General features: G+C 45.4%; 1 protein-coding gene across 1 annotated transcript in view; it reads right to left on the reverse strand.

The window, feature by feature from the left end:
- HFM1 (helicase for meiosis 1) overlaps nt 1-22,866 on the reverse strand; it is a 3,754,865-nt gene that overhangs the window by 2,208,250 nt on the left and 1,523,749 nt on the right. Inside the window, exon 17 of the mRNA XM_085599940.1 lies at nt 1,115-1,248. Within this exon, the coding sequence (XP_085456066.1) occupies nt 1,115-1,248 (134 nt within the window). The remainder of the gene's footprint in view (nt 1-1,114; nt 1,249-22,866) is intronic.

A 22,866-nucleotide genomic window follows, 5' to 3' on the forward strand; every position in this document is an offset into this window, starting at 1 on the left:
ATGTATAATATCGAGTGATACCCAGCATTGGGGTCCAGCAGTATACAACTACTACCAACCAGACATTTCAAAGTGACATTCAGCCATAAACACAAACCTAAAACCAGAAGAATACTCTGACTGAGGGGAACAAAACAAAAATTCCAGATTAGTCAAGAACAGAAAATGGAATGGAGAGCGTGATTCTTCTAGTGATTAAATGGCATTGCTCCTCTAAAACCAGAGTGGAGTTTGCCTTCTGGCATAATGCTGTGTAAAATACTCAGGCTTGCTGCAATTCTAATAAAGGCTCAGCTTTGAACTAAATATCCTTAGGTGTGCAAATAAGTCTGGTATATCATGAATGTCAGTATTGGTGCATTCAGTTCTCCCAATATCCCAATATACCTTATCCCAGCACAGAGAAACATAGTGTTAGTGTTTGTCATTTCACAATACGGTCCAGAGTGAATGATGTGCAAACTATAACTCATAAATATAAATTAATGTCACTCCATGGTGAGTCCTAATTCAAATTGTTCAGCTAGTCTATCTAATTTGTGAAATTTAATGCCAAACACAGGGGAAATTATGGAACACTGAAATAAAAAAAATACTGGGCCTGATGTAGAAAACCATTTTGGAGTTGTAAAACATGCAATTTGCAAAATCAGAACTTACTTAGGGACAGCGTCCCCTTTGTGGGTTGTGTTGACAGACTTGAGGAGGGAAGAGTAGGAAACAGTGGTACTTCCTATATTTGTAGCCAGTTACAGGGAGTCACAAATTACAACCTCCCGAATTAATATTTAATAAAAAGGTGGCTCTTCAACACCCTGCGAAGAAGATTTTTACAACACAATTTATTAGTACATAAGTTGTATAGCAAAAATCAGAGACAGATCGCAACTAATCAATGCCCAATTTGCAGCCGTTTTGTGGGACCTCTCTTTTCGTGCATCAGACCCACTATTTATAAAATATAACTACTGGCCTATTTCAGTGGGAGATACCCACAATCAGGTATACAAAGCATTTTTGAAAATTGTAGTGGAAGCGCAATTTAAAAGGTTAAAAGCAAATATATGCAACTCTCACAGAGCATACCGAATGAAAGAGAGCTGAAAAAACATACCATAATGAGCTGGATTCTTCAAAGCTCTAATGTACAGAAAAGTGGACTGTATCCATTTCAAAGCAATGCAAGCATCAGTGATGGTATGTAGTACAATTTCTGCGTTTAAATGCTCGATAAGGTGCCTGTGTAAACTAACAGTTAAACATACATCAGAATAGATTAAAATGTTTACAAACACTCAAAGCCTTTTTACAAATTATTAGCATTTTGTGCCCTAAAATATGCCAATGTTAAAAGTCACTGTATCATAAATATGACATAGTAAATTACATATGTCATTACGTTAAATATCTTTATAACAATCTTATATAATTTCATCTAACTACATACAAAAACAAATAATTTCGAAATGTACCATGTATATTACACCCGTTCTTGCTTTCAAATCAGCCTCTCAGATTTCCCTATAAACAGATGCGAACACACTCCATTCATAATATCGAAACATAACAAGCTTACACACCATATGTGTTAGCAGATAAAGTTATTCTCATCTATTTTAAAGTCTTCAAGACTGCCTAAAGCAATTCCGACCTTTGCGTAACCTGTTATTCAGCCCTCCTCTTCAGAACTCATATATTACGCTTTAAACAAAGTTTCTTACAATCGCCCATCAGGACCATCCATATGAGACAGATTTTCTTTGGGGGGAACGGTCTTTTTATTTGGTTTTGTAACATATACTGCTGTGGTGGTAGGATATATAAATTCACAGCATTACAACAAGCAGCTCCTAACAAATAGAGACATATGTATAGCATAGTACAAAAGGGTTCGTGAAGGATAGCTTGGTGCAATAGGTGTAATCTAAAGTATTGTTTGGAGGGCCAAAGGGGTCTACTTATGCCTAAACACAATACTGACAGCTGGGAGAAGGTGAAGAAACTGGGGAGGAAAACGAACATGGCACCATGGCTCTGGCGGCAGGTGTAGCTCTTTTGAGAAGTGATACATGCTAACCCTCGTGCCTTGGGGGACAGCAAGACCATTCTCAAGCTGGACTCTATTTCCCCTTGTAACTGTGGTAAGGGACTTAATCTACCCTCTAATAGCCCTCTCACATTTGGGTTAGACTCATTGGCTCATTCTGCATCAGCGGAAGAGGACATTAACCAGCCCTGCCTTGAGGAGAAGATTGCTGACCTCAAGCAGGATCTCCTTACTGTTAAAGAGATCATGCAGACTCTACTACAGTTCTCCATGAAGATGGATAAGCTCTGGAAAACACACCCATCCCAGAAGGCCAATAAATAAAATCAACGGTAAATGTTCTATGCTGTTAATGATCAATCCTCTTTCCACTCCCCTCTTAGCTCCAGCTGGAGTTCTAGGCCTCTACCTAACCATCATTCTAGACCCTGTAGACTCCAGCCTCATCTATCGGACGAGGACATTCTCGCTCTGTTATTCTCGTACAGTGGCTCGAGTACTTTCTCCTCCTCTTACTCTACTCTCAACATCCCTACCATCTCCTCGGACCCTGACAAGGAACCAAGTGTCAACCACAGATTGGTTAACAAGGAAAACCCACTTCAAATAACTACCTGTCATCATGAAGTGATCACTACCAACCATCACATCAAATCGATGCTTCTCAACTGTAGATCGGCTGGACTTACTGGTTCTCACTGAAGCCTGGCTCAATGATGCCTCCTCCCCTGTTCTCGACATCTTAATCCCCCCTGATTAAGCCATTATCAGACACGATCGACTTATCAAAATGGGGAGGGTTGAAGGGTCGCTCCAACCTCACCGTAAAGCAATCACAATGCGCTGTGCTGTCCTCCTGTGAGCAACTGGTCACCGAAATTTAGAATAAGGGCAAGAAGACCTATGTGCTTCCCTCATTTATCATCCACCGGGGGATAATCTGATCTTCATAGAGCAAATCATGGAGGTCATTAGCTCGAGCTCGGACCAACCTACACTCGAATGACACAAATGATCCTTTTGTCTGCCTCTTTAAGGCTTTCCTCTCGGATCTTAACTTCTCACAGGTCTGTAAGGGTCCTACCCACAACAAAGGCGCCACTCTCAACCTTATCATTGGTAAGACAACAGCATACAACTGGGCAACATCCTACCCTGTGACTGGTCGGATTATCATCAAATTTCCTTCCACATCTAAGAAATGGTCTCTTGTAGACAGAGCCAACCTCTTAAAGCTAACTGATGCGCAATATGAGAGATCTCAACATCAATATTCTAACATCAATCACCAATAATAGACTTCATCCCTCTCCCAACATTACCAACCTTGACGATCTCTCTGATCACTACATTAACACTGTGGCTAACATTCTTGATACTATTGCACCATAGCAATTCAAAAGGATTAGTCAAACAATCCAAACCAAGTTTAATGGTGCCCTAAATGATGAGCGACGCAATCTTAGACTCTCGGAGGGGCTTTGGATAAATACGCCCTCCACCACAAGTGACACGCAGCTAAGGGAGGTGAGAAGTACCTACAACAAACACATATGTATTGCTAAAACAGACCACTCCAGGGCTCAGCTGGATGGTGCTAAAATTAGACCCAAGAAGCTCTTTGAAATCATCAAACAACAAGCTAACCAATCTTCCAATCCGATCTTGACTCACATTTCCTTGCCCCTAGTGGGGAGGATTTCACAGTTCACTTCTCTGAAAAAGCAAGGAAAATTGAGCTGGAGCTACTACCTGCCACCCCTATTTTGAGGCCTCTGAACCTCACTACATCATCAGCTGAGTTGGCGGAACCCTCAGCAATATCCTCGCCCATTGGTTGTTCTCTCAAAAATGATGCATCTTGGAATTCCTTTCTCCTTCCAGATGTCTCGGAGCTTCTACACAATAAGGCGTCCCTTAAACCCTCCAACCATTTCAGCGATCCTCTACCTGCTATGTTTTTTAAAGATCTCAATTCAGCCATTATCCCTCTGTGGTCCAGGATCATTCATGAATCTCTCATACAGGGAAGGATCCCTAATTGCCTCAAGGTGGAGCAAGTCACACCCATTCCTAAGAAGTCCAACTCGGATTTATCTGATCCTAACAACTTCCGACCTACCACCAGCAACATGACTATAGCTAAATTGCTCAAAAAATGCGTCCACTCGCAGCTATGCAACCACATAGAGAAATATCAACTCCTTGACCCTTACCAGTCGGGTTTCAGAACAGGGCACAGTACTGAAACGGCACTAACTCACATTGTGGATGACGCTTTGAGATCCCTTGATCATAATGTCCCTTGCCTCCTGATGCTTCTTGACCTGTTCTCAGCATTTGATATCATCAAACATGAAAACCTGATTTCTCTTCTTCAACATAGGATGGGTTTCACTGGCATGGTCCTAAATTGGTTTGCCTCTTTCCTACATAACCGCACACAAAGAATTAAAGTTCACCACTCCCTTGCAACCAGTACCCCGGTTACGATCGGAGTTCCGCAAGGATCCACACTCTCGCCCACTCTTTTCAACCTTTTTATGAAACTACTTACCGTCATTCTAAACCATGCTAACATTCAGTACCACATGTATACGATGACATGCAACTGTACTTGAAGATCTCCTCTCAAGAGGACATTATCACCCTTATGCATCAAGCCAAAATCCAGTCGGTAAAATACCGAATCGGTAATAGCTCCCGGTATTGTGTGAAAAATACCCAATCCCAATGCATCAACCCAAAACCCGAGCAAATAACGAATCGCTAAATAAATAACCTCGAACATACCGAATCGCTAATACCCAAAATGCTAATTTACCGAATCGCTAAATACCGATTTCGCAATTACCGAAATCACTATTAGCTCCCGGAAATTGCCAATAGCAAATAATGATTCGCACCCCAATGCAACAAAACTCGCTAATAACGAAAATCCCAAAAATCGCTATTTTGCCAGAGCTAAATAAGGGGAATCAAAACCTGGAGGTAAAGTCACAAAAAAAAAAAAAAAACCCTACATGTGCAAATGATTGAGGCAATCACTAAACCCTTAAATTTGGCCCAGGAGACCCTGTTGGCTCCCCCAAAATGGCTGCCCTCTACGTGCTTGCAAGGAGGATGCGGATCAATGCAGCAGGACAGCGCAGGAGAAGGGTCCAGGAGCGAGTGTTCAGACTGCGCATAACCCTGCTCGGCCAGAATGAGGACGAGGTGTACCAGAAATATCGCCTCAATCGCGCTATGATCATGCGCCTGATTGCAGACCTGGAACCATTACTGCAGCACCAGACCCACCGGACAAATGCAATCCCTGCGCACGTTCAGGTACTATGCAGCCTGCACCTACTGGCCTCAGGGAGTTTCCAGGGGGTAATTGCGGTTGCCGGAGGTGTTTCGCAAAGCGCACTGTCACGCTTCTTCCAAAAATTCCTAGATGCCATGCTGACAATGCTCCACAGACACATCAGCTTCCCCACAACCCCACAGCAGTTGGACCGCACCAAACAGGCATTCTACCAGGTGGCACAATTTCCACATGTGATTGGATGCATCGACTGCACGCATATCCCCATATGCCCTCCGTCAGCAAATGAGTACCTTTTCAGGAACCGCAAGTCATACCACTCGATCAACGTGCAGGTTGTGTGCGATGCCAACAACATCATAACGGACCTAGTGGCACAATTCCCAGGGAGCACACACGACTCATACATCTTCCGCAACAGTGGAATGCACAGGCGACTACTCAATGGCGAATTTGGAGAGGGACTCCTGTTAGGTAAGTAGAACTACGCTTCCCCACACCAACACCACACATGTATGTACATCACCAATGCGAAGTCTATGCTTCTATCTTCTAGGTGACAGTGCTTACGCCCTGCGGGAATACATACTAACCCCATACCTAAATCCAGCAACCCCGCAGGAACATCGCTACAACGCTGCACACATCAGCACGAGGAATGTGATAGAGCGGACTTTTGGGATTCTCAAGAGCCGCTTCCGTATCCTCCACAAGACTGGCGGCGCAATGCTATACCAACCAGACACATGCTGTCGAATAATTGCTGTATGTGCAATGCTGCACAACATTGCCACCAGAAGGGGGATACCCATGGAGGTGGACAGGGATGACGACCCCCAGGCTGACCAACCACCCGCCCAACGACGACCGGCACACATCCCAAACACAGCAGAGGGCCATAGGAGGCGGACAGACATAACGCAAAATCATTTTTGACCCTGGGTAAAATGAGACATTACAAGTTGGTGTTGGGTGCAACTGTTTAATGCACAGTAGCACTGAGGATTGTGCAACAGAACTAGCATTGTGAATCATGCTCCGATTGCATAAATGTAAATAAAAGGTTCCTTAAAGTCAGGCCTGTGCAAACAGAATAATTGGATGGCCATGGTTGCTCCACCATGGACCTGCAGCATGTCCAAATTTCTAGTGGCGCTTGCCACGTACACCAAGCCTCCGCTCAGGTGCATCCAAACCCTCACCACGGCCTGTCCCCGTGGAGGCACGCGAACTTCGGCGCCTGGTGCTGGCCTCTGCCAGTGACACGCTGCTGACACTGGAGGCAGCCTCACTGGTGTCATCCCCTCCCAATGCTGCAGCACTGCATGTGCTGCTCTGAAGTTGTTCCACAGCAGTGGTGATGTGTCCCAGTGACTTGGCAACATCACCGCAGAAGTGCCCAAGGTCCACCTGCAGGGAGACTGTGCGGCGTGCCAACACAGCGGTGCAGTTGCTGTGCCGTTGTATGGCCTTGGTAGCGGCGGCAGAACGCAACATTAGCTGCCGGTTACTCCTCCTCTGGGACTCATGGCCCTCCCTGATGGCACGGGTGAGCTCACGTACCTCCTCCCTGAGCTGAGCATTGCCATCAGCAACCGCAGTGGTCTGGTCCCTGACCGCCGTGCCCATGTCCCTGACCGCGGAGCCCATGTCGGTGACTGCTGCAGTCATGGCGCGCATCTCCCTCGCTAGGCGCACGATGTTGCAGCTGATGCTAGCCACATGTCTTCCCTGCAGGTTCTGTGTGCGCAGCATCCTCTCCTCAATTGCAGAGGTTGTTGGGACATCCTGGTCAGCTGAGGAGACGGAACTGCGACGGGCCCTGTGACGCCGTGCGTGTCTTGAGCCTCCATGTGGTGCAGCAGGTGGTGTGGATGTGCGCTGCGTGGGTGCCAATTGCGGGGGGGGGGGGGGTTGCCATCTCCTGCAAGGGCGCAACTTGGTGCCTGTGCCTCTGCGGTATTGTGGCTGTACTGGCTGCAGGCTGGCTTGCTGGTGCCGTTGCTTGTGGCGCAGGTGGTGGTGCCTTGGCTTGTGGCGCAGGTGCCTTGGCTTGTGGCACTGGTGCTGGTGCCGTTGATTGTGGCGCTGGTGGAGGTGGTGCTGGTGGGGTGGCAGGTGTTGGCGGTGCGTGCGCATCCTGCGCAGTCTCCTGGTCTGACTCCACGGGTGTCTCAGATATGATCAGCTGGTCGCTGTCGTCAGAGTCCCCAGGTGATGCATCTGTGTGTGAAACAGTGCATGATTAGTGGGATGATTACACCTACATAGTGTTGTACCCATCAATGTCCCTCTGTGGTCCAACAAATGAACAGTCTACTGCCATGTACAAAATATGTGTTGTGTGAGGATTTACGCCTGTACCTGCACTCTGGGCTGACTAGACTACAACTCCCAAGATGCAGTAGTGTCATGTGTGGAACTGTCTGTGCCAGAGCTGCAGACACAGTGAGATTGGGCTGGGGGCATGGGTATGGATTTACGCTATGCTGGGTGTGGCACAGGCATGCATCTTACCTTGGGCACTTGTGGCTGCGCCGGACGTGTCCATCTGGATCACCCCCACGACGGCTTCCCGCTCTATCGTCCCTTCCACAAGGTCCTCCAGGGCTGTGTTGGATGGTGCAGTGCTTGTTCCGCCTCCAGTCCTTCTTGCCTCCCGGAGCCTCTCAGCAATCCTCTCTTTTGCGCGCTTCCGGAGGTCATACCACCGTTTTTTAAGGTCGTCGATGCTGCGGCTAGTGACGCCAACCGCATTGACCCTCTCACGGATGCGCTGCCAGATGCGCCGCTTCTCGGTCTCAGGCACCTTGAGGGACAGCTTGCCAAAGAGGCGGTCGTGTTTGCTGGACACTCCCTCGATGAGGTACTCCAGCTCCCTGTCTGAAAACTTCTTCTTGCGCTTGCGTGCAGATTCAGCGCTGGATGGCACTTCCTGCGACATGATGGATGTGTGCTGTGAATGGCAGAATCTGTGTGGCCTCACTCTGCACAGCCTGTCCTTCTTTCCAGCTCCTGTCTGCTCCTCTGTCGAGGCTATGTGGGTGGGGCAGCAGTATTTCCTGGTTGGTGATGTCATCAGCCTGTTCCCGGAGCGACGCGGCAATTTGCGATTTCGCTATTACCGATTCGGTAATTGCTAATTCGGTATTACCGAACTCGCTATTAGCCAAATTGGTATTACCGAACTCGCTATTTGCTAGTGGGGCCGTTTGCGTGCCCCGCTATTAAGGAATCGGTAAATTTAGCGATTTTTAAGGAATCGCTAAATTTAACCGAATCTGTTGATGCATGCCAATTACCGATTCCTTAATGGCGATTCCTTATTTTTCGCTATTAAGGAATCGGTATTAGTTTGGTTGATGCATATGCCCCAATATCTCTAAATGCTGCACTTGCACAAACCCAACAATGGTTAGCCCAGAACCATCTTCTGTTAAACTCTCTAAAAACTGAATTCCTTCTGATTGCCCCCCCCCCCCAACCACTCTGCACCAACTCTGGACTGGCATAAACAACTCAGTGCTCTTAACTGCACCCCTCATGTGGTAGACTCTGCTAAATCTTTAGGCATCACCTTGGACAAACACCTAAATACGCAAGCGCACATCAGTGTAACGATTAGGGGAGCCAACTTTCAACTCAAGATCCTTAAGAAAATGAAGCCTTTCCCCCCCCCGAAGACCGCAGGCCGGCTGTACAATCCCTAGTTATCTCGAGACTGGAATATGGATTGGTGACCCTTGCTGGACTTCACAAAGCTAACTTGGCCCCGATCAGAGCTACTCTAAACCATCGGTCAGGCTCATCACGGGCTCCAGAAAGCACGATCACATCTCCCCGACCTTTTGCAAGTAAATTGGCTATCTATCGAAGCTAGGATACATTTCAAGATAGCCTGCTTGACACATAAAGCCATACATTACAACACCCCGGTCTACTTGGCAGATAAGCTTGAACTTTCGGGCTGAGGCCAGAACCTCAGAAGTACGTCCACCCTAGTTTTGAAGCCTCCCAAATGCAAACAGAAAAGATCTTACAATCGTACTTTCACCGGTCTTGTTCCAAGAATCTGGACGCCCTGCCTCCCGGGATCAGATCCAATCATTCCACTGCATCCTTCAAGAAACTTGTCAAGCGGCTATTCTTGAGTGAACATTAACAGCATCAACCTGTTCTCATGCTTTGTCTACACATTTGATTCTTATTGTTCTCTGCTGTTGCGATTTATAGTCTGCTTGTCTGTTAAACTGATAGCGCGCTCTAGGGCACTTCTGATACAGTTCTGGCTGACACAGCTCTCCAATCCCACACCGGGTTTTTTTTCCCCCTTTGCTTGACAATGTATGACTTAGCTACACCCTCTGTAACATTGTGTTCTGGTTACTCATGCTTTCGCCACTTCTGTACAGCACGCTGATACCCTGAAGGGTCTTGTTTGCGCTTTATAAAACTTTTAAAATAAATGAAAAATAAATATGGGAGGCAGGCTGTCTTGTTGATGGAAGTGTAAGCATAGCTCAAAATGGGGAGCCAGCTGTAAGAGGCCAGCTGTGGGGGCACATAAGAAGGAAAGAAAAAAACGGGGGAAAAGGGAAGGGTGGATGTGGGGGGAGCACTGTTTCAAGCAGTGAATATTAGAAGTTGCTGTGAACAAAAAATTCATATACACGATACAAATAGGGACTTTTGCAAGGTAGACTTTATCTACTAGTGGTATTCACATTTTGTTTCTGGGTAGCAGAGCATACTGCCGGGGGCACTGGGTCAGCACACTTTATACACTGGTTTGATTGGCTGTATAAAGCTTGTGCACACCGTTCACATCCAACTAAAAATAGTTCATGTCTCTTCAGTGACAAAGCTGGTTGAAAGTGCATTTTGTATCATATTTATTTTTCTATATTATCTTCATGTAGTGACTAATTATTTTGCCTGCACTTTGAAAGCCCAAATGAATGGAGATTTATTTCCTGTCTACATTGTAGGTGTGGTTTGACAGTGCAGCTGTTGCCAAATATTATGTGATCTACAAAAAAAACTTTAAGAATCACTACTCTGAGAGGGACTTTGGCTATGCCCATATGTCGATTATCTTGAGTACAGCCTTTGACTGGGTAGATGATATGTGCTTCTACTGCAATAGAGTACTTCTATTGTAGTTTTTGCCATGCTCAATACAACTGGACTGAGTTGGTTATTGTGACAAGCTAATGATCAAGGCAATAGGACTGATCTGTTTATTGTGAAAAGATACAAGAAAGGCTGTGGGCCCACCTTATTTGTTGAGAAAAGCATATATTAATGGCAAGCAGCCTTTAATAGTGAATTGCTATCATACTTTTATGTTACTTTTAAAGTATACTTTTGTATGATACTTCGTGAAAGCCTGTAGAATGGTACTTTGTTAAAGGAATGTCACAGATTACAGTAGCCGGTAAGTGTTTTGATGTTGCTTAACCCCTCTCACAAATCCTGGGTTAGAGGATTTGCACTGTGATTATCCCCAGTAGGTTCTCCTAGAGGGGATACTAGATTGTTCCCCAACTTTAATTTTGTTCATGTTTGTAATTCTGTGTATGTATGGTTGAACTTTGCCTTCTGGGGTCTACTGGCTTTACCATATGATTTTCACAATAAATAAGCCAGTACTACACAGGCCAGACATATAGCATCATGCACAGCATTTCCTTGCCCTCCAGTCAAGCCTATAGCCGTTAATATTGGCTAGTCATCATCACCAACCCAGATCTACTGTACTGTGTACGCTTTCTTACAAGGCAACGACAAGGCATATAATAATAAAATGCACTTTAAACAAAATTACAGCTGTGGAAGCAAAACACTATCTCTCTTAATTAAGCTTAACAAGGATTCACACAGTCCAGATCTTCTACACACATGGTTTGCCAGAGAGGGTAACTAAAACAGAACCCCTTGCCTACTAAAATCATTTATGAGATTCCATTGAATAAAAAAGCTATCTGTAGGCTTTAATTCACAGTAATAACAATCCAACCTTAAATCCCCATTGACTTTAGCATGTTTTTCACAGTCAATGTATGAGTCATACTGCCTTTATCATAACTTTTCATAATAGACAATCAAGCATATATCCTTTATCATTAGCTGGTCAGCATAACGACCTCAACCACATAGAAATGAGGGTAAAACGTTTCACATGGCACCCATCTAGCATAAAAGTAAAAATGTATGCAAAATTACAGTTGGCAAAACAAAATACTACCCCTCCTAAGCAAGCCTAACAAGGATTATTGTAGAGCATATCTTCTATCCCCACAGTTTATTTGGGTGGATCACCAATGCCCAAAACTTGCCTGCTATGGTTATGTGTGAACATCTAGGCAGCAAATTACCAGCCTACAGACTTTAGCACAGAGGTCTACAAATCAACACGTAAATACCTACTGTCATTAACACATGCTTTTAACAATAAGAAGGTTAGGTATACAGGCTATATCAAAATGTTTCATAATAACAGATAAAACCATTTGCATCAGGAATTATTTTACCTACTGAACCAATGAAGCCGGTATCCTTTAACATTGGCTTTAGACTTTACCCAACACAGACTATTGAAGGGCACATAGACTGGCAAACATAATGCATACAGTTACACAATTACAAATATGTAGAAAAATACTGTTTGCTAAACAATATACAGCCCCTCTCAACTTGCCCTCACAATATTAATCACATTGGAAACTTCCAGGGTTTGTCACAGTGAGTGGTCAACACCAAAACCCTTGCCTACTATAGTAATTTATGAGGTTACATTTAGCAAAATACCTGTCTATATCCTGTAACACAATGTAGTAACCACCAATTCTTAAAGATGTACTTACTCAACCATATACTTTTCGCAATTTATAAGCTACACCAACTACCTTTGTCGTAATGTTTTATAGTAAGCAGACCTATGACATTCGACATAATGTTTTCAATACACCAAAAGGTAAATAGCTTGTCACCATAACCAAATCAGGCCTACTAGTTTGAGCGTAATCTTTTTCACAAGGCAACCATCAGACACACAGTCATAAAATTAGAAAGGTATACAAAATGACTGTTGGCAAAGCAAAATACTAGCTCTCCTAAGACGGCCTAACAAGGATTCTCACAGAGCAAACCTTCTATATCAACGATTTGTCACACTGGGAGACCAACACCAAAATCATTGCCTACTAAGGTAATCTGTGCGATTCAGATGCAAATGTGAAAGAGGCAATCAAACCATAGAGCATGTTGGTCAGAGACAGTTTTCTTCCTCCCATAAGAGGGAAACTTGACAAAAAGTGAAGGCATAATCCAAAAATGAACTGGGCCTGTGAGAGCAAAAAAAACCATGCTGGGAGATCCCCTCAGATGTAAAAACTTAGGGGGTGATTATAATGGCGGGCGGATCGCCACCGCCGGGCCGGGTGGGGGTCGCATCCTGATTAGCGGAGCGGGACCGCCAAGTGTATGGTGGACGGTCCCAGCACCGCTAGGATGGCGGGCGGACTTCAGTCCGCCCGCCATCCTAATGGACACCTAAGAAGGGAAAGCTTCAAGCACCTGTAAGACATTAAACAAGACAGACAACAATTAGAAACTAAAACTTCAGTAATTAAGATGAAGAAACCCTTGAAATGTTCTGAGATTCACTCAGCATGGGCTGCAAAAGAACTGGGCCTGTGAGGGCAACAAAAACCATGCTGGGAGATGGACAGTACTGGCTACTTAAATAGTGGTGCTTATTTTTCAATCCTGTTTACATCGAATCAAATAGTCTCTATTTCTTCATTCAGATTTTCTCTATCACATATAGGGATTTGATTTGGTATTTTTTCTTGTTTGCAGCACAGGATAGTATGGATATTGCAATGTTGCCTTGTGTATCTTGTATATGTTAGTGATGAGTAGAGGGACAATTCAGAATTAATTTTGACTGTTTATGCAATGAGGTTCATGCCTACATCTGTATAATGCAAAAAGAACAAATGATAGACGGAATGCTGAACAATGTGAAGCACTCACCCCCAGTATAGAGATCTGGGCCAAAATTCATTGTTTTTTGCTCACCACACCATTCCATTTTGGACCCAGCCATATGCAAATCAGTCTTGACACTGCTCCCCATGGCAACAGTCCAGCTTGAAATGCAATGCCAGGTCCCCCCGGGACCGGAAACAAGCATCCTAGGACCGGTTTCAGGGTATCCCCCCTCATCAGTTAGGATAGCTTGACTCCAATGGCAAGGCGAGCACAAGGCCCACGTCTTGGCATACGCGTCCCACTTAACAAATGATGAACAGAATGCTGAACAATGTCAAACACTCACCCCAGTACAGAGATCCATTTTTTTGTGCTTACCATAGCCTTCCAGTTTGGTCCCATCCATATGCAACTCAGTCTTGACCATGCTCTCCGTGGCATGGTGAGCAATAAAACTATGGATTTAGGCCCAAATCTCTGTTGGAAACAGATGACAGAGTTTCCTCACCAGCTCCACACCCTTGTGTGAGTAGACCTCTGGACATAGTGCAACATGACAAGAAGGCGGTGCAATGCTCCTCCTGGCAGATCAGTGTTAGAAGTAACCACCTTCCAACTCAAGAATCTGCTGGAGGGGGGCCAGAGCTGAGCTGACTGCGCTGGACTCAAGATTCCGCCTGCACAGGGACACCCTGGAGGCACTTGCGCCAGTTGCGCTGTCTGCAGCTGCTGGGTAGTAACCATACCAGGGCTGCCGGGAAGGAGGAGGTTTGCCTGGGCCTGGGCTCGTGCAGGAGCTGACTATGAGGAGCAGAGTGTGATGATGGAATCAGAGCGTCAGGCCCACCCGGATTACTTTATTACTCAAGTCAAGTTCCTCCAGGTGATCAAGGACCACAAAGATTTCAATGAAAAGATTGGGGGGGGGGGGGGGGGGAGGTAAACAGCTTTCAATTCTAAGACAAGACCTGAAGAATGTTTCAACATGTATGGGGGAGGCATAACACAGTATATCAACTCTTGAAAATAAACTGCGCCCAGCACTCAAGAAACATAAAAGGCTGCGAATCCTAGTAGATACCGTGGAACCAACGGTGGAAGACACCGAGGACCGATCTTGCCAGAGCAATCTATGGCTCGTGGGCCTAGTGAAGATTTGAGAGGGACTGAGGCCGATGGCCTTCCTCACGGACTGGTTCAGGTCCTGGGTGGCGTTGTCAGATCTGTCAACCTGCTTCATCCTCGAAAGGGCATATAGGGCCCTGTCACCTAGGTCCCTTCCGGGGATCCCTCACCCCTTCATCATCAGGGTGCTAAACTATGCTGAGAGGGTCACAATCCTTTGGCAAGCATGACAACGACCTCATTTGCGCTGCACCACAGCAAAAGTAATGATGTTCCCGGACTACACCAATAAGGTACACATTTTATGTAAGTTGTTTTTTAGGATGAAACAAAAATGTAAAACCTGCAGCTGCAGTACATGCCACTCTATGCTGCATGCCGAAAAGTCCTGTTTCAGGGCAAGTCCTTCTTCTTTGATAGCTGGGTATCAGCATGGGACTGACTTGAGGTAAGAAAACAATCAAGTAAAACCTTTTGTGAGCCGATGACCACTTGTGGTGAGGAGGAGCTGAACAGCACCTCCCACAAACCAGCAAGTGCCCTTATTAGATAAAACAGGAAATGCCACAGTTCCAGGGTGAAGGGGGGTGTGCACAGAGGAGGATTCTGCATCTGCGAGCTCTAGAGATGATGGAGTACAACCTCCTTGAGCAACTGGCGTTGAAGTCCAAGAGGGCATAGTGACTCGGACCAGAAGGTGGAGGGATATTGCCCCTTGTGGTGAGTTGGTAAACATCTGAGACATTCGAGTTATAATAGAATGGGATCACCAATATGTAAGCAGTGTTTGGTTAATGGCGCCTCTTCCCTGACTCTCCGTGATTGTTGCATTGCATTTTCTTCTTCTTTTTTTCCTTTTTCTTTATTAATATTTATACCACTTTGTAAAGTTCATATTTTATGTTGGCCACTGATGCTTCATGTTTAGAAGTGTGGGGTGGGAGGGAGTTGGAGGACAAGAACGTTTTTCGATTAGGTTAAATAAGGGGCAGGCATTGCATATCCACTTGAGATGACTATACCCCTTCACACTACCCACTATGACCTATAACAGAGGGATTTCAATTTACAGATTCCTAACATGGAATGTAGACAGCGTGAACGATAAGGTAAAGAGGGTGGTGGTGATGCACCGGGCCAAGGCTCTGCGTCCCGTAGCACTCCTATCCAAGAGACACACCTTCTTGACAGTAATTGTGTTTTCCTGGGACGTTTTGGGTTTAATGGGGTCTAACACACAGGTTTTACCAGGGAGTCTAGAGGAGTGGCTATCCTGTTGCACAAAACATTCCCATTTGTGGTAGCTGAAACCTTTGAAGAGCCCCTGGAGCACTTTCTCAGGATCACAGGCACAGTTGAAGGAATGTTATGGTCAATTTTTAGCACATATGTGAGGGTGGGTGGTGACCAACTCCGCGCTCTGCTGGGAATGCAGAGATTGGCAAAAACTGAGATTCTGTGGTGTGGCGGAGTTTGCCCCTGCCGCGCCCCCCCCCCGCCCCCAAATTGTATACACACACCCCTTCCAGAGCTATGCTAAGCTCTGCCAATGGATAGCTAATCTGTGGCGAGATGGTACGTTGCCGCCTGATCACCCATAGTGGAAATTGACTAGTTGAGTAGTCTCTAGCAACAGAGGTAACATGCGGCGGCGCAGTGTGCCATTGGCTGGTGCATCGTACCAACGAGGGTGCCCACGGCCCCCTCCTCTCTGCAGCTGGGTCTTTTCTCCGCAATCCTGGCTGAAGTCGCTGTCACTCGTACCGAGGCGGCTGCCGAGGCAGAGCTTCTTCCGCATACCACCAGCGCCTTCCTACTGCCTCACAGCCAGAGAACCGGTAGCTGAGTGGTCAGGGCGCTAGGGCATATGGCCCTCGATCGGTTTGTAGGTGCCTAGGTCATCGCGGTGACCTTCAGGTAGAGATTCTCAGTGTCTCATTGGAAAGGCACCAGGTCCTAACTGCTACCCAATAGAACTTTAACGGAAATTTGCCTCTAACGTAAATCCCCAGATGCTGGAGATGTTTAACAAGGGCCTCCGGCTTGGAACCCTCCCATCTCGATATGCAGGGCTCCACAGTGGTGGTGCTTCATAAACCAAATAAATCACTGACAGGCGGATCTCAGTGATCAAAGTTGTAATCAAGATACTAGCAAAGGCACTTGCCACAAGGCTGGAGAACGAGATTCTCTCCCTGATCAACTCCAACCAGAACAGCTTTATGCCGATGAGGGGAATGAGACACAGCATTAGCAGACTCCTAAATATACTAGTACAAGTCCTTGAGATATCCAATCCGACATCAATAGTCCACTTAGAATTTGAAAAAGCGTTTAACTCAGTCCAATGGCCTTTACTTCATTCTATCTGAATCATGAATGTTGCCACCTACTTTCAAAAGTATGTCCATCTGCTATTTGATCCATTGGCAAGGCTGAGAGTTAATGGTGGGCTGTCAAAGAGGTTCCTAATCTAGAGGTGTACCAGACAGGGTTGCTGTCAAGCACTCATCTGAGTTCCCGATGGAGTGAGCTGGAGTGTGCGTTGCAAGGCCCCAACTTCCACACTAGGCACCAGCCGCCAGACTATCTTGCACCTAGGCAACCTTTGCACCGTGGGGGAAAGGGGAATGGTTGGGGAAAAAAAGACAGTGCTCCGGCTCGGGATATCGTAATAGCCTGTGGTAAGATTAGCACTTCTATCTCCTGTAAAGGAAGGAAAGATCTGGTTAACCCTATGTGAGGAAATGTGTTCCCTCTGATTACCCCCGTGATACAGATATCTACCTGCGTATGAACATAAGTTACTTACCTGTAAACTGTGGTTCTCCAGTATTGGTGTCTTTCATAGATTAATTACAATTTATAGTACTCCACTGTTTATTTTTATCATGATACTAGAGACAAATATTGGAAGATTCCAGTGTGTAGCTATTATTGATGGAAATAAAGTGGGAAAACCCTTTGTTTTTATTTATTTTCCCTCACACACCCTAGTGGTGTCATGCTTCATCATCGGGACACCGCGACCCCTACAAGTCGCGGTGGGCTCGACCAATATTCCAGGGAGCACTTAGATCATATCATAGGCCAGGGGATAAAGATTAAAAATTCACTGTTGGACCCCAGTTTCCCTTTATTCTTGGGTACAACAGGAATGTTAAAATTAAAGACAATAGGGTCGTATGGAGTGTTATGGTCCTAGGACCCTAGGGCAAACATGTTTCAGTCCTCGTGTGCCCACAATTGTAGTGCTTGGACTTTCTTCAGGGCTGTGTCGTCCCCTGGTGTACACAGGAAATACCCTATCCTATTTATGATAAAGGGCAGATAGCTGCTCCTTTATAACATTAATATTTTAAAGTTACGTTATTCCATCTGTAAACAAAAGGAAAATGTAACAGAAAAGGAGAGAAAACAACAAAACGGTATATGTTAGTGTACCAAACTCTTAGAACACCAACTAACACCATAATGTAAGAAACATCCACATATTGTCTCCGGCATGCTTTTATCAATATTATGTTTAGTAAATCTGTACCAAACACATTGGTTTAAATGCCACGTGTTGTTGTTCCACGTAACTATCGCCCCAATTTATGTCGAAAAACACCAGGTGCTCACATCGTGCATTTCACACTCACTCGTCTATTAAAATGTATCGTTTTTGTGAACAATAAAGTTATTTGTAAAAAAAGGTGGTTTGTATATGCAAAAGTCTGAATGAGAGGATCTTACCCTGTGTTAAGGATGGTAATCATCCGTGTGGACTCCCACCTACACGGGCGTATCCCTGATATCGGTGATTGCGAAAGTGTATTGGACCATCCATATATATACACACGTCATTATTCCAGGTTGTTTGCAAAAATGTAGAAAGAACAGACAGACATCGAGACACACACAATACACAGAAAGAAACTCGTTATGGGTTCCATGCTAAACCTGCTATCGAACTGTTTGTAATGCTTGTATGTCCAAGACACAAAACATCTATTGAATCTAATATCGGAAATCACATACGATCCTTTGAACAACATGCATTGACGGAAAACTTTTTCCGGTTTGAAGATCAGCTCTATCTCCAAGTCCATGGCACTTCGATGGGCAGCACCTTTGCTCCCAGCATAGCGTGTCTGTATGTTGACCAGATTGAAGAACAACACATCTGGTCAACTAACCCCTATTCTAATAATATCTGTAAATGGTGGAGGTACATCGATGATGTCTTGTTGATATGGAAGGGAGACAACAAAACACTTATTGACTTTCATGAATGGCTGAATCAACTTAAACCCCATCTAAAATTTACAATGACATACCATCATGATGAAGTCTCCTTCCTGGATGTAAAAATCAGCGCAAAAGGCAGAGGCCTTTCAAGCTCTTTATATACAAAACCTACGGATAAAAACAGCCTCCTTCAATTTGAAAGTGCACATCTACGCTTCCTACGTGAGAATCTTCCTGTAGGCCAGTTTCTGCGTATTCGCAGAAACTGTGAAAATATAGATGATTACAAGATTGAAGCAGAAACCTTGAAAAAGAAACTGCAAGAAAGAGCCTATCCCAAGCACATCATTGAAAAGGCGAAGAAAAGATTACGCAATACTCCCAGAGCTGCCCTTCTTGAGACAAACAAAAAAGACACCAAGGATTCCATTATTTGTGTCACCACCTATAATGCATCTTCCAATGCTATTAAAAAGATTATTAACAAAAAGTGGCATATTCTCACATCTAATAAGTTACAATTTGAGAAACCGATGTTTTCTTTTTAGAGGAATAAAAGTCTCAGAGACAGCCTGATACACTCGCATTTGAAGAAAAACACTCCCAAACAACTTACATTGTGGCAACAACCATCGGTTAGGGGCCATTATCCATGCGGCAATTGTGTGGTATGTCAATTTCCCGAAACACACAAAAGTGGTTGAGCTGGGCATGCATCATGCATGGGAACAAAGATCCCACATGAATTGCAACAGCGGAAAAGTCATCTACATGATCAAATGCCTGTGCCAACTAATGTACATCGGGATGACAGGAAGAAAAGTGAAGGTTCGCATCAGCGAACATAGAAGTACCATCAGGAGAGCCATAAACGCCACTAGATTGACATAGCATTTTGTTGAAATGCAGCACACAGACATGGACATACAATGGACTGTCATTGAAAAAATCAGAGGTGAGGGAGACCTGACCAAGAAATTGCTTGAACGGGAACAACGGTGGGTGTACCGTCTCAAAACCCACATCCACGGACTCAACGATTCCATTCCTTGGAATCAGTTAAATAAAAAGAGTTGAAGTATCAATGTATCTTCATATAGATTTAATCACATAGGAGAATATTTATATCTAGATTTTCCTCTTTTAAAGCGGTTTAACAATAGATATATTTTTTCACAAATATATCTTTTAAGCATGAAGTTTCATGAAAAGAAATAGTAAATTTCTTCTGCTCATAAAAGAACATTCTGCTTCCCCTGTTGTTGTCCCCTCCCGCCAACCCACCCCTCCCCCTTCCCCTCCTCCACTGTTTGTTTTCACCGGCCTCATCCCGTGTACAGTAATTGCACAGTACAACTTTAAATGCGCCAAATTCAATAGATCAGTGCGCAATATATTCTGCTGCACAATAGACCAAATCTCAAATAAGTGTACATAACTGTATATATATTTTTTTTCGATATTAAGATCCAAGATATTTGGTTTCTAAAATTGCAAATTGCACGCGTACTTGGGGGATTTGACTACATGTCCCATAATCCATCACAAACGGCAATCCTGAACATTCCACCTCCGCTCTTTCCGAGTGGCGAGTGGATGCCGTCTCTGATGTGCCATAGATTCTGTAGATCCCTTTGTTCAACATTGTAACCTCATTTCTGAGGTTTACAAATGAATTTTCTTTGAACTTTTAGGACAGTTCCGAGAATCAAGGGGTCTAATCGCGCGGTAATCTCGCGATGGTTTCAACCAACCCGGAAATGCTCATTGCGGGAAATTCCTTTTTAAAGCGGTGATACGAGCGAGTCTCTATCGTTCAAGCCGATGGACTCCACGCTATTTAAGTATTTGGAGGAGTGAGACCGGTAAAAACAATGAGTACTGCTTCATGAACCAGGCGCTAACATTAATACTATCGCACACTGCAAACAGTTCGATAGCAGATTTAGCATGGAAACTGTTAGACCTGTCAGCCCTTTGGGTGGTCCCTCCTCATCATTATTTATTTTGTCCCACTTTTGCCTCAAACCCTGTTTGAATTTTTCCTTTTTGGGAACCACCAGACTTTTTCGTGTTGCTGCAGATTCAGGGAGCCATTTTACCTACCCCTGAAGCTTCTGTCTGAGGGCCTGGAGCACAAAATGGTGGCCACCTGTGACATCACCAGCATCCACTGGAACCTACCAGCACCTTCCAGAACATTCCAGAACCCTGTGACAGTTGGAGGCGGTTTAGAATGTTGGGGAGTTAAGAGAGAGAGTTGGCAGTTGGAGCTGGCAGTTGGCACCTGACTGGTGAAGAGTGAGCAGCAGAAACTTGAAGGAGGAAGGAGTGAAGCAGCAGGGGTGGAAACTTGTGCCTGGAGTGGGGTCCATAAACCCACCCTTGATACTAGTCCCTACTGACTGAGCCCAGCCTGGAGCCCTGTGTGGGAAGAAGTCAGAAAAACCATCCTAAGGACCTGGACAGCAGGAACAGGCCTTAGAAACAAGAGAACAGCAAGATCCTGACCTGGAAACTGGTTCCCCTGGAGTCCGACGTCGAGTAGCCTAAGACCTGGAGCCTGAGGTGGAGAAGCGGCGCTGACTGGAGAAGCAGACGTCGTACCCGGAGCCGCCAGAGGTCGAGAGAGGGCGCCGTCAGAGGTCGTGAGGAATACCAGAGGTCGAGGAGGAAGTCACCCGAGGTCGAGTGAGCGGCGTCATCGGAGGAGTGAAGTCCGCCCTCCGGAGTCGTCGGAGATCGGGGTGAAGTGTACCGGAGGTCGGGAGTGAGGATCGCACTCCGGAGTCGCCGGAACCTGAGAGAATCGTGCCGGAGGTCGGGAGTGGAGGTCGCACTCCGGAGTCGCCGGAAACCTAAGGAGAGGAGCACCGGAGGTCGGGAGTGAGGATCGCACTCCGGAGCCGCCGGAAGTCGACATCGAGGCAAGGCCGGCCGACGTCATCGAATCCGAGGTCGCCATCGGACCGGAGCCGCCCGAAGTCGACATCGAGTAAAGACTGCCCGACGCCATCGAATCGGAGGTCGAGATCGAGCCGAGGCCGCCGACACCGAACCGGAGCCGCCTACTGGCGTCGTCAAGAACTGACATTGTGCCGAGGCCGCCGACATCGAACCGGAACCGCCTCACGGCGTCGACACGACTCCAGCGGCGTCGGAGCATCAGAAAAAGGGCAGTAAGTGGAGTAGAGGGCGCCTAAGGCCCTGTGGAGACCTGAGAGACTGCTCTAAGGGGCTAGGGAGGTGCTGGAACCAACCTGACTGTGCCAGGGGTGAGCTGGGACTAATCTAGAGAGGTTGTGTGGAGGAAGAGAGCCAGGTCTCTGGTATTTCCCCCCTTTATCTACCTCAGTTTAGGCCTCAGCCTTGTCCAAGCCAGGGAGTAGACACCCTCAAGCCTTCCACATACCCACAAGCTGTGCCTGGGCCAAATCAGCCCTTAGGAATTCAAAAGTGATCTGATTCCATGAGTGTCACTGTCAGCTTTTAAGTATTTATTAGGGGCACTGTATTTATTGTATTTAACCTATTTATTGTTCCACTGTATTTATTGGTCCACAGTATTTATTGATGCACAATATTTATTGGTTTACAGTATTTATTGCCTCAGAATATTTAATTGCCTGTATGTATTGCACTTGTATTTATGCCTTCCTTATTTATGATCACCCCTATTTATTGAATCATTAAGCCAGTATTTATTTGTCCTGCACTATCTAAAAAGTTTGTATATTGTGATTGTTATTTATTTTAACCAATCAGCAACTAAGAGAAAAAGAAGATAAAGAAAGATATTTTCATAATTTTTACGGTGTAGAGTCGTTTTTGGAACGGATGCACGCATGGTTAATGTTTGGGTATGTCGTATGCTTAGCACGGAGCCTGATTCCTGACCACTCGAGCCAAGCTACCACAGTGTGTCCGGAAGACCACCACCACCCTTCTAGTGTGGGAGTGTGGGTTTTCTAACATAAATTGGTTTTCAGTGGTGGGATTGAGCTGTGCCTACGTATACTCAACAATAACTGGGTAGTCCATAGGCCTACACCGGGAGTTTTCTCAAAGCGGCCTTCCTAATTGTGGGTTTTTGGTTTTTCCAAATTTACTCTGGTGGTGGGAGGAGGTATTATTAAAGGTACCCCCCTGCATA

This window comes from Triturus cristatus, chromosome 4_2 (genome assembly GCF_964204655.1).
Source record: "Triturus cristatus chromosome 4_2, aTriCri1.1, whole genome shotgun sequence".
Taxonomy (NCBI): domain Eukaryota; kingdom Metazoa; phylum Chordata; class Amphibia; order Caudata; family Salamandridae; genus Triturus; species Triturus cristatus.